The sequence below is a fragment of the Molothrus aeneus genome, chromosome 3 (assembly GCF_037042795.1).
Source record: "Molothrus aeneus isolate 106 chromosome 3, BPBGC_Maene_1.0, whole genome shotgun sequence".
Lineage (NCBI taxonomy): Eukaryota > Metazoa > Chordata > Aves > Passeriformes > Icteridae > Molothrus > Molothrus aeneus.
The window spans coordinates 65,917,620-65,929,563 of NC_089648.1; the positions used below are offsets into that span (position 1 = coordinate 65,917,620).

Consider the following 11,944-nt stretch of genomic DNA (forward strand, 5'->3'; position numbering starts at 1 on the left):
TTGTCCTAGAATCAGGATGCTTTCAACTAAGCTACACCATCATGAAAAACACATTTCATCTCAGTCTCTCAAAACAAACACTGAAACCAATCCAATACTGCCAGTGATGACCTTTTACTAGTCTTTCACTATACAAAATAGCATAAAGACTAAATTCACAGGACTAATTTTGCAGGAAACTATTAACCAGCATTACAGCTTCAGGGTAGGATGTGTACTATTCTAGATTTTTTAAAGGACTTGTAACTTAGAAAAACTCAATCAAAACAGATGAAAACCTTCAACCTTTATCTGATCATCTGCAAGTGAAGTTCAAGAGTTAGATGTTTCAAACAGCACTGTAGAACAAAAGCATTCTTCAAACACAGACAACATCATAATAAAGGAGTAAAATACACATGAAACACTTGTACCTAATACAACCAACAGGAGTTTTTAGATATGGCAGAAGTCAATACAAGACTTGATGTGTATCCAAGGATTATGGACACAAGCAAGACAGCGGAAAACAAAGCCTGGATTCCACTTCCCTCACCCATCTCACCTTTTCTTTTTCCTGCCTTGCTTCCTTGCCTGAAGGCAAAGTCTCTACAGTTCCACATTAATAAGTACCAGGACCAGATACAAAACTCAAGTACTTGAGGTAAGACACCCTGATTTGGAAAGTCTGAAATGTACTTTAGATTTTACCAAGATAGGCACGAGATCTAAAGCACTTTTGTACCACCAGGTTAAGTTCTTGAACAAGGAAAACTGTTGTCTCAGTGTAAGTAAATAAACAAAAGAAGTAAATCTCTAGAGCCCCTAGTCAGGCAAAATTAGATTCCAGTGTTTTACCTAAAAATATGACATTGTTTCAGCACTACACAAATGACCATGCTCATAGCAATAATAATATTCTGCTTAAAAAGAACCATGACATAGGAAAATTGGTTTGAAATCACACATTTTAAATTCACATAAACTCTAAAAGAATTTGTTGAAATTACAATACTTATTATAATTAGCATTTTCATTAAGGCAACCAAAGCAATAAAAAAAAAGTATAAAGCTTTCTCAGTAAGAAGATGAACCACCTGACCAATCACTAACACCCAGCCCCTTCATTTTCCTTGTACATAAGAAAAGATATTCCACAATTCCACAGAAATGACTACTCAGTCCCTTGGGGACCCAGGGAGGAGAGATGCTCCTGCACAATTCTCTGGCAGGAGGTAGCAGTTCAGAACTCCTCCATTTCCATGATTCCAAGCCATTTCTTGACTTCTCTCTTCTTAAACCACACAGTGAAAAACTGGCATCATCAAATCTCACCCAACTGCTGGGACAGGAAGAGCAGACCATGCAGCTGGTGTTCTTAAGATGCACTTTTGAAACTCTACCAGTGTTAGGACTTGGAAATATATTTCAAATCCAGACACAGAATGACAAAGCCCCAAGCCAAAAGTCCATCTGCCAGGGGCAAGAGCCAATCTGCTCTCCCAGGAATAGGAAGTGCTTCAGAAACCACCAGCTGAGTGAGGAAAAAAACATGAAAGCTTGAGAGGTTAAGAAAAATCTGAAAAAGAACTTTACTAGCATTCATTTTCTTCATATGTACATACACATTTTGACAAAAAAAAAAGAAAAAAGAAAAAAGAAAAAAAAAAGAAGAAATTCAGACTTGCTCTTTAAGAATCCTTGGATTCAAATATATATATTTATTAAAAAGAGACATTGACTCTATGGCCAAGACATTATGCGTCTCAGAACAGGTTTTTACAGCCATGTTATAAAAACCCCTTAGCAAAGCAGTTATGTACTAGACTTCAAAGACATGTACTCCAAGAATGACACTGGTGTGGAGGATCTTGTTTTACATCCATTTATTTTTGTCCCTCAGCAATTATAGCATAGTTTCAATACATTTCTAAAGTTATAGAGAAATACCAGGGCAACTAGAGTACATACAAGCCAAAGTTAAAATGGTAGACAGCTGAATTAAAAAAAAAAAAAAAAACAAACCAAAAAAACCCAAACAAAACAAAAAGAAGTATGCATTCAGCAGGAAATCTACTATACTTCATTCAGTTTAGGCTTTGTTCTTTAGGGAACAAGGTGCTAACGTGCCATTTTCTCATAAAATGAATCATAATTGCTTCCAAAGAGTTTCTGCTGAAAATGGTGGAAGCAAATAAGTGTAACACTAAACTTTCTCCTATAAACTTAGAAGCAACACTTTCTTGAATCAATTTCCACCCTCCAAACACCACTGCTGCTTTTCTTACATGAACTGTTTTATTAAGGCATAATTGCCCTGAGCAATATGCTGGAAATTAGCCAAAAAGCCTAACAATTAAAGGCAAGCACCAAGTAATTTTTTTTTTATTTGACAAACTTTGAAATCTGTTTTGAAACTCACCTGTACTTGGGAGTAGCACTTGAGGAAAAAAAAGAAAATATTGCTTTTAATTACTTTAAGTAGAATGGCAGTGTTAGTTTCCCCCTTCTCCTTCCAGGCTAAAGTTTTCAAGACAATCATCGAGGTACCAAATCAGGACCAGCATACCAAGACCAAAGTGGGACATCTGTTCAAGAGCTTAATTTTTAAGCAACTCAGCATAAAAATTTCGGTGCCCCACCCTAAGCAATTCAAATGAAATCTTATTTTCCTCAAGAGGCAAGATCCTCATACACTGGATACATCTGGTCTTAAAAGCAAGATGGAGCCTGGACAGGAGAATCACACACTACATGCTCAGACTGCCTTCCAGTCTTCTTTTCAAAGCCAGAAAAGCCTACAAATTACCTGGTGCACTGCACACTTTCTCTGTAAAATGCACAGTATTACAGAGTCCAAGATCCAGGAAGGTACTTTTCAAAGCTAGTGCTAACAGCACACATGACTGTCTCTGTACAAATTTAGGCAATACTGACTAGACCCTTTAAGCTACCAGAGTATCCATAAAAGAAAGACAACCAAATTATACATTTTATTCACATTTATTTTTCGCTTTTAGTGTGCTCACAGAAAATTAGAACACCTTAAGCAGGAGTTTAATAGCAATTTTTGTAAGCAAAGTTACATTCCATCTCTAAGTCAAATTGGTCAAAGCTTCTCCAGTATTTACAAAAACATGATAGACAAGATGCTACACAAAAAAAAAAAAAAACATTGCATCTGAAGAGTTTTCCTTTATTTTCAAAGACAACTGGAAAAGAAAGCATTGTCTGCTGTAATCAAAAACATACCACAGTATAAACAGTAACCATTCCACTTATCACAGCTTGGTTGAGTTTAAAATTTGTGTTTAAAAGGTCCAAGATGACTGCAGTTTTACAAAAATGGGCAGGGTGGAAAGAGTTGCAAACTTCATGTGCTTCTGGATATCAAGATTTGTTTTTTTTATACAATAGTCACAGTTAAAAACACCCTGCTGGTAATACATAATTACACTTTATTAAGGTCATAAACCAGCAATAAACAATAAAGCCTATACAACTTGTATTTCTACTTAATCACTGACTGATACAGCTAACATGAGATAAGTGAAAAGTTCCTATGGTTTAAATGAATTTCTAAGACTATGATCTCTTTATCTGGGTATTGATTTTTATTTTTTATTTTTTTTTCCTTTTTCCTTTCCTTCTTAATCAAGACTTGTAGTGTTGTAAACCTTATAGAACATCTGCCTCACAAAATACATCGTAATAACTTTCTTTTAAAAAAAAGACTAACCCCTTACATCATTTCTGGCGGGGCGCGCTCCCGGCAAGGGCTGCGCGCCCCGGGTTCCCCACTGCGGCCCCTGTCACTTCATTTGATATCCCTTATTGAACCCACCCATCTCCTTCATATATGGGCATGTCCATAGACCGATCGGCAAAAGTTTTATAATATGAAGAGAGTTGCAAAGTATGAAATTAAAAAATAAACGAACAAAATTTAAAAAAGCAAAAAAACCAACGGAAAAAAAAACCGAACCAACCAAAACAAAACATTAATACTGATGAAAAAAAAAACCCCAAAAAAACCAAAGTATAAAGGATGGGAGAGGAAGGCGGAGGGGAGCCCCCCTCCGCCCGTTGGAATGGCGGCAACATATAACGATTTGAGATGGGAGCTGCGGGGGGAGAGAAAAAAAAGAAACGAGACATCTTTTAAATCAATCCCTGGTTGTAGACAAGTTCTCCGAGACCAGTACCTGGCACCACTCCAAAAACAAACAGGGGGGAAGAAAAGTCCGTCGGCGAGGGGCGGCGGCGGCGCTGACTACTCCGCCGACTCGGCGGCGGGTCCCTCCGGACTGCTCTCGGCGGGGGGCTCCTGCCGCGCCGGCTCCTCCGCGGGGGCCGCCTCCTGCTCGCCGCTGCCCGCCTCATTCGTGGCGGCTCCGGCGCCCGCCGCCTCCTCCGCCTTCCCCTCCGCTGCCTGCTGAGGCGGCTGCTGCTCCTCGGCCGCCGCCGATGCCGGGGCCTCTTCTCCCGCCGCCTTCTCGGGGGCGGCCTCGTCCGATTTGGCCTCCTGCGAGTCCCCCGCGTCCTCCTTCGCCGCCTCGGCGCTGCCGGCCGCGCACGCCTCCTCGGCAGCCGCCTTGCCCTCCTCGCTGCCCGCCGCCTCGGGGGCCGCCGCCTCCTCCTTCCCGCCCTCCGCCGCCGCGGCGGCGGCGCCGCCCTCGCCCTCGGCCCCCTCGCCGGCCTCCTTCTTGTTCTTCTTGAAGGAGAAGCCGCTGAGCTTAAAGGACTTCTTGAAGGAAAAGCGCTTCTTTTTTTTTTTCGGGGTCTCGCTGCTGGACGAGGGGGTCGCGCCCTCCTCAGTCTTGGGGGAGGACTCGCCCTCCGCCGGGGAGGCCGGCTCGGTGCTCTCCGCCTCTCCCGCCTCCTTCTCGGAGGCGGGTTCCGACGAAGCCGCCTCCTCTTTGCCCGTCTCCTCGGCGGGCGCGCTGCCGTTCGCCTGCACCTCCTCCTTGCCCGCCTCCGCCGCCGCGGGGGAGGCGTCGCCGTTCACCTTCAAGTGGCCGTTCTCCTGCAAGACAAGGAGCAGCGTTACCGGCGGTGCCCGGGGGGGTCGCGGGGCGCCGCCGCCGCCCTCCCCGCCCGCCCGCCGGCCGCGCCGCTTCCCGCGGTTCGAAGCCCCGCGCTCTCGCCGGGCCGGGCGCCCCCAGCGGCGGGCGGAGCGCGCGGCGGCCGCCAGAGGGCGCCCCGGCTCCACGCAGCGGCGGCCGCGCCGCGCTCCCCCGCCCTCGGCGCGCCCCGTCCAAGCCGCGGCGGCGGCGCGGGGCGGGGAAGGCGAACAAAGCTCGCCCGGCCCGGCCCCGGCCCCCCGCCCGCCGCGGCCCCTCTGCGCCCGGGCGGTGCGGCGAGGCGCCCCCCGCCTCCCCCTCCCCTCCCCACTCACGTCGCATTTGCATCTTTCGGGCGCCTGGAGCGCGGCTGGCTGCCCGGGGCGGCAGCTGCGGGGGCGGCGGGGGGTGGCTGCCCGCAACGCCGCTGCCAGCCCGGCTCACGCGTGGGGAGGGGGCGCGGGTGGGTGACAGAAAGCCGTGCCCCGCGGCTGCCGAGCCCCCGGCGGGGCTGCCGTGGATGGGGCGGGCGGCGCAGCCCCCGGCCCGCGCTCCCGCCGAGGGGGCTGCCCGCGGAGCCTCCTGCCCGGGGGCTCCGGGCCCCGCTACTACACGGCCGTCCGGCTGTGCCACGAGAGGCGTTCCGCGCGAGGCACCGAGTGTCTTCGGGAGGAGGTTAAGCGGGCAGAAAAGCCAAGCTTTGTAAGATCCTTCCGTTTACGAGCGATTGGGACGCTCCACCATAATACACGAGGGATTTAAAAAAAAGAAAGAAAGAAAGAACCGTGCCCCTTCCCCCCCCCCCCGCCCCCCACGCAGGAAAGATAAAGGAAGGAATCATTCAAAGCCGAGCCCGTTTAACCAAAATAAAGAAATTATTCCTTTGCCTCGAGTTGCAAAGATAAAAGGATCGACCGTATTCTCCATTGAATGTGCCAGTGGGGCATCAAAGGAAGAAGAATTAAACAGGATGCGAAAGAGAGTCCGTCGAAGTTGGCTTAAAAAAAGGAGTAGATTTAATATTTTTTAAAATTTCTTTTCGTTTTTTACCTGTCCATTCGCCTTGGATGGAGATGCAGCCACTGCTTCCCCAGGTTTCTCGGCGGAGGCTTCGCCCTTTGCAGCGGTCTTGGAGAACTGGGCACCCATGCTGTCTTATTCAACAAAGAAACTCAACAGATCCAAAAGGAGGGGAAACAAAGAGCGTTGGGTTGATATAAATACTGGGCGACCAGCAGCAGCAGCAACACACACACACACCAGAGGGGAAAAAAAAAGAGAAGAGAGAACAGAACCGATTATAATGCACTCCTTTTAAAAAATTTAAAGTTGAAGAGATCAAAAAGCAGCAGCACAGGAGGGAGGGGAAAAAAGGGAGGAAAAAGTCGAGCAAAAAAAAAAAAAAAAGGAGCCCAAGTTTAGTAAAAAAGAAGTAATAAAAAATCCCAGATTTGTAGCCGTACTGTAGACAAGGAGAAAATGGAGAAATCTCCCTGGTTGCTAATAAGATGCGGAGTCCAACGCCCAAGTGCACAGATGAATGGGCTTCCCGAGCGGTGACGGCAGCGCTCCGCCCGGCGCCGGCCAATCGCGGCCGCCGCGCACAAAGGGGGGCGGGGCCCGCCCGCCCGGCGAACAATGGAGCCGCGATGGCAGCGGTTTGAAATCGGCCCCCGGCCGATAATGAATGTGCCGCTCCGCTCCGCCGCGGCGCGGGCGGGCGCGCCGGGCCCCGCGCCGGGCCGCCAACAAAACACCCCGAGCGAGAGAGCGAGGGAGAGCGAGAGAGAGAGAGAGCGGGGCGGGCGGGCAGGGACAATGGTGCGAGGGGCGTGCGGGTGAGTGCGAGTGCGAGTGTGAGTGAGAGCGTCCCGGCCCCGCCGCACGCCCCCGCCCGCTGCTGCCGCCGTGAGAGAGCAACAGATAGTGTGTGCGAGCCCCGGGCGGGGAAGAGCGAGGGAAGGAGGGGATTTGCTGCTTGCTTTTCTTTTTTTTTTTTTTTTCCCTTTGTTTTTTTTTTTTCCCCTTTTCTTCCCCGGGTTTAATTGGTCGCGATTGTTAAATCGCCCCCAATTTGGAAGGTATTTCAACCACGTAGATCGGGTTTCGCCGAACGAGATCACGAGTCGAAATTAGTAGGTCTGTAGGCCAGATGTTGCAAACGCTAAAGCAGCGGCAGCAGGAGCCGCTGCCGGAGCAGAAACGGACCCCTCCCCCATAGCGATATTGGCTTGGAATAAAATATTTTGTGATTAGCCTACGGCTCTAATTAAATTCTGCTGTCTGATTATTCCTGATTTGTGTTTTTAAAGTATTTTCTGAGGCGGTGACCCACTTCACGATTACATTTCCATGCACTCAAGTAGTGGGCGAAGCGACATTATAAGGGAAACATTCACGCTTTCCCAAACCTCAGCCCCGAGTGTGTATTTACGTTAAATTTAAACCCTCGAATAAGATGTAACCCGAAACTAATGCATGCGAATTAACGGTGATCTGGAACGCTTATCAGCGCTGGGGTGGGCGAAATATCACGGACCCGAGTGATTTCCTTTCTCGGGGGAGGGGGCGGCGTGTGCGGGGAGCCGGCCGGCTCCCTCCCTCCGTGCCGCGATGCGGGGAAGGCTGGCCTAGACCCCCTCCCCCTTCGCCGGCACCCCCATCCCCTTTTAAGGAGCAGAAACGAGCGTCAGAACGATCGTTTCCCATAGTCGGGTAATCTCCTCCGAACGCCTCTTGTTTATAAACAAGGATGTTAAAATGATTCCGATAATGAAGGGCTGCGGAGCGGGGAGGCTCGGCTCAGCCGCCCACCTCCCGCTCCCCATGGATTGCCGGGGCTGGCGGGATCGGTGGGCTTCGTGCGGACGCCGAGAGCCGCCTCTCGGTAACCCCGGCGAGGGCAGCCGGTTGCTTTCAACCGCTCGAGGGGATTACTTCGTTTCTTGGGGGGGCAAAAAGGGGCATTTGGCTGGTGTTTTTTACGAGGAGGATCAAACCTCTCCCTCCCTCCCGCCGCATTTCACGCACAGCCCCGCCGCAGCCACTGCGCCGCTCCCTTTGTCTCGGCGGCCGCCGCCCGCCCCGCCGAGCACGGCGCAGCAGCGTCCCGCTCCCCCGGGGCAGCCCCCCACGCCCACCCGTGCCCGCACAGGCAACACCCGCAGCCCCGGGGCGGGGGGCGGCCGCCGGCCCTGCCGGGTGACCGCCCACGGCAGGGCGGGGGTGCCGGGGCTGCTGCCGCCGCCGCGCCCCGGGGCTCCCTCGGCGGGGCCGCGCCGCCGGGCGGTTTCCCTGGCGACGGCGGGGGGCGGCGGGGCCTCCATGGTGGGATCGGGAGCGGAGCGGGGCGGGAGCGGCTCTGCCCGCCCCGGCGTCACCTGCGGCCGCCGGCCCCGCTGCTGCGGGGCTGGGCTGGGCTGGGCTCGGCGGGGCCGGGTGGGGCCGGGGTCGTGGCCGGGGGCGCCGCGGCGGCAGCTCCGGGGTCCGCGCTGGCGGGAGCCGCTCTCCGGGGATCTGCCGGCTGCCGCCTCTCCCGGGCGGGCTGGTGGAGCGGTGTGCGGCAGCGGGCACCGGCGGCAGAAGGGATGGAGCGAGCTGCGGAGGGCTCACCTTATGGCGTGACGGCACCGCAACCGAGGGGCACGGCCAGCCGGACTGCTTCCTTCTTCGGGATCCTCCCCCGCTTCTCAACTGCACGCGTTGTGTTTTGGCTGCTCCTTTTAATCTGGATATTAAGGAAGTCGTGATTTTGTTGGTGGTGGTTTGGGTTTTTATCTTTTTAGACTGGTTTATGTAACAGATCACCTAAGAAGACCTGGTGGAAGACCATGACAGGACTTCGCACTCAGTATCAAAAGGCACCTGTCCATCCTGAGCGGGTATATGAAATTTCACCGGCACGGGCATATGCATTTCTACTTTCCACCGTAGCTACGTCTGAATTTCAGAGTAGCATCACTGGAAAATTTCACATGGTGACTTGGAGTTTAGACGGTGTGTTTTGCATTATGCTTTTGATATGTTTTTCAACCATTTCAATCTTTTACAACTTGAAAAGAAAAAGAGAAAGTAAAAAAGACTAAGTCTTGACTGATCTTACTGTAGGTACTTAGTTCCACAAGTTCTTCTGTAGAGCCTCTGGACAAGCTCAGGAAATCTGGGATATATGTATGGTCCCTCTGACAGTCCCAGTGCAATTAAAACCTGGACAGCTATCTCTGACCCAAACCCTTGACCGTAGGGTGCAAATACAAGATTTAACCCCTCGAATGACCTCTTGAGCCCATCAGCCACCAGGCTGCTCCCTGTCGCACCACACCTTTACACACCAAGCAAAGAGATACGCTGGAGGGGAGATTCCTCTTTCTTAAACTTGTACTTTACTCAAGTTCCTGGTCTTTTAATCTCCTTCCAAGAGGCAGGGAGAGGGAAAAGAGAGAGACAAAAGAGACAGACAGACAGAAAGACCCCCTTAGTTTTTTGTAACAGGACTAATAAGTTACAAAGATGAGAATAACACTTTTCTGCTGTGCCTCTCACATAAAAAGTTGTCATAGAATTTCTGTGTCAGGAGCAAGGATGCACCAGCGTAAAGTTGCTTGTGTATAAGGTGTTGGAGATTTAGTGTCTGAAAAAAGTGGTACTGTTGTCAAGTGTATTTGTGCAGAATAGAATATTCTTAATTGTAATTTGTGTTAAGGCTTTTACCACAATAGCTGTGTCAGCAAAAAAAACATTCCCCCCTGTGTCATGTGTAGTGATATTTCTAAGAACATGACAACCATAACTGAGAGACAGCTCTGTGGAGCCCCAAAATGAAGAAGAGACGAGGCTGGGGAGCTGTTCTCCAGGGGGTGGGGGGGGGCAGGGGAGCAGGATTTGCCTCCCCTTGCCCCTCCTAAGGTTTAAGGGCTCTGTCACTGCAGATTTCTAATAATGAGTTGCACCCTCTAGATGAAGTTGTCTTTTTGCAGTACTTCCAAAAGGTGACTCCAATCAGCACATTTTTCCTGAGGTATTTTCATCCTCAATCTTTTGGGAAGGTGGAAGACTGAGGTGTAGAAAGATAAAATGCTTTGTACAGGGCTGCCCAGCAGATCAGCCTTGCAGCTGACTGTGTTACTGACTCTTGGCTGTGACTTCATGATCATTAATAATAAATCTGTGCCTTGCAGCCACAACTTTGGGCATAAACACAAACCTTCCTGTCAAGCTAGCCAGGTATTCAGTGTGGTATGTAGTGCTTATGTCAACTTTGCACTAACATTCTGTGGGGAGGCTAGGAAAAAAGCTGATAGCTTTTGGCCCAAGAGCAGCTGAGGTAAAGTTGCTCCTGAAAAGTATTTGGCCACATCTAGAACGAAAGCTGAATGTGGTGCCACACTCTGGGTTATGTGGCTGTGGAAATCCTGACCTTACATCAGGTACTCTGAAGCTGCAATTTACCACCCTATGAAAGCATGGCTTCTGACTCCTGCAGCTACTGCCAAATCTTCCAACTCACTTATACCCAGTTTTTTTTCTTTTCCCAATACTGCCTAAGACATTCATTTTATCTATTCCTGAAATACAGGTGAATGAAATGGTATTTTCATTTGACAGTTGACAGGAAAAGGAGAAAGCAGCTCAATAACAGCTCCCCACCGGTATGGCAGCTTCTTACTCAAGTCCCAGAAAAAGCCATTGGTGACACTCACACTCTGCTAAGGTAAAAGCACAATCATGAACATGTTTCAACTCCTGTTAAAATTTGAAACTTTTAAAAACATGTCCTAACTTGCCACGCGTAGTTGGGACACAAATGTATTTTAACTTGTTTGCTGGCAAATGCACTAAAATGCAACACACCCTGTCAACACTGAGAATCTGAAAACACGTTAATTAAAAGTTTTCACTGACACCTTTTTTTTTTTTCTTAATGCACCTTTATCCTCGTCCAGACAAGCCTTTAAAGAAAGTGATTCTACAAGTGGTTTTGGGAGCAGGAATCCAATGTTTACAGAATTCCTGAAACAGTGTGTGCTTTCTAGTGTTCACATTGTGACTCTCTCCTGGCTGACCTGAGCTCTGAGGAGGTGCTGGGAAACCTCTTTGGGTCCTGGGGTGTGCAGAGATCTTTCCTATGTGCAGAGACAGCAGCAAGCAAACTAAAAAAAATGATAATCAAATTTTACTCTGAGATATATTATTCGCTGTATGTTCATCTACCACAAGTCCTTTCTTCTCTTGTCCTGGTCCTTATATAGAAACAGTGTTTCTATATAATAGACAAGAATAGGACAGAAAACATCATTTTTTCACAGGAACTTTCAAAGTGGGACAGTTCTGGTAACAGGGGAACAGGATAATATGAGGTAAATAATGTTAAAAGTTTCAAAACTAAATTCAGATATGCAGACTTGTTGCATCTTTTCCAGTTTCTTAAAAATGAGTATTTCATGGTGTCTGAATCTGTGCTGAGATTTCCTACTGACACATCACTTCAGTTTCTTCAAGCTTTACTCCAGTTTGGTGAAATGCTATAAAAAGCTTTTAACCTTTATGTCACTCACAACCATTACAAGTCCTTTACTAATATTTGCCAAGCTTTTATTAGCTGAATACATTCAACAATGTTTGTTAAATAGGATCCAGACTGTTTGAATGTCCAGTGTGCTGGGAAACTGAAAGCTTAACAGAGCTTATATATTTTAAAAGTATCATACAGCTGGTCTCTATCACAGCTAATAAAAAAATATCTGTCAACCAACTGGATAACTGGCGTCAAGTAATGAGGCTGGTTACTTCTGGGAAGAAAAAAATCCCCTAAGTAAAATCAAGAATAAGAAAACCAACACCAAACCCAACCCAGCCCAACCCAATCAAAGATTTCTTAGATGATACAAAAGCAAAAATGCTCT

General features: G+C 48.8%; 1 protein-coding gene across 2 annotated transcripts; it reads right to left on the reverse strand.

Annotated features, from left to right (window-relative positions):
- Positions 1 to 1,680: 1,680 nt before the first annotated feature.
- Positions 1,681 to 8,773, reverse strand: MARCKS (myristoylated alanine rich protein kinase C substrate). 2 transcript variants are annotated; one of them, XM_066547098.1, is made up of 3 exons: positions 8,655 to 8,773; positions 6,093 to 6,265; positions 1,681 to 5,005 (listed from the first exon to the last, which is right to left on the reverse strand). In XM_066547098.1, exons 2-3 carry the CDS (start codon positions 6,189 to 6,191, stop codon positions 4,253 to 4,255), a joined length of 852 nt encoding a protein of 283 aa, XP_066403195.1. In that variant the 5' UTR covers positions 6,192 to 6,265; positions 8,655 to 8,773; the 3' UTR covers positions 1,681 to 4,252. The 2 variants fall into 2 exon arrangements, with proteins under 2 accessions (XP_066403195.1, XP_066403194.1); XM_066547097.1 differs by lacking the exon at positions 8,655 to 8,773 and adding an exon at positions 6,506 to 6,676.
- Positions 8,774 to 11,944: the final 3,171 nt, after the last annotated feature.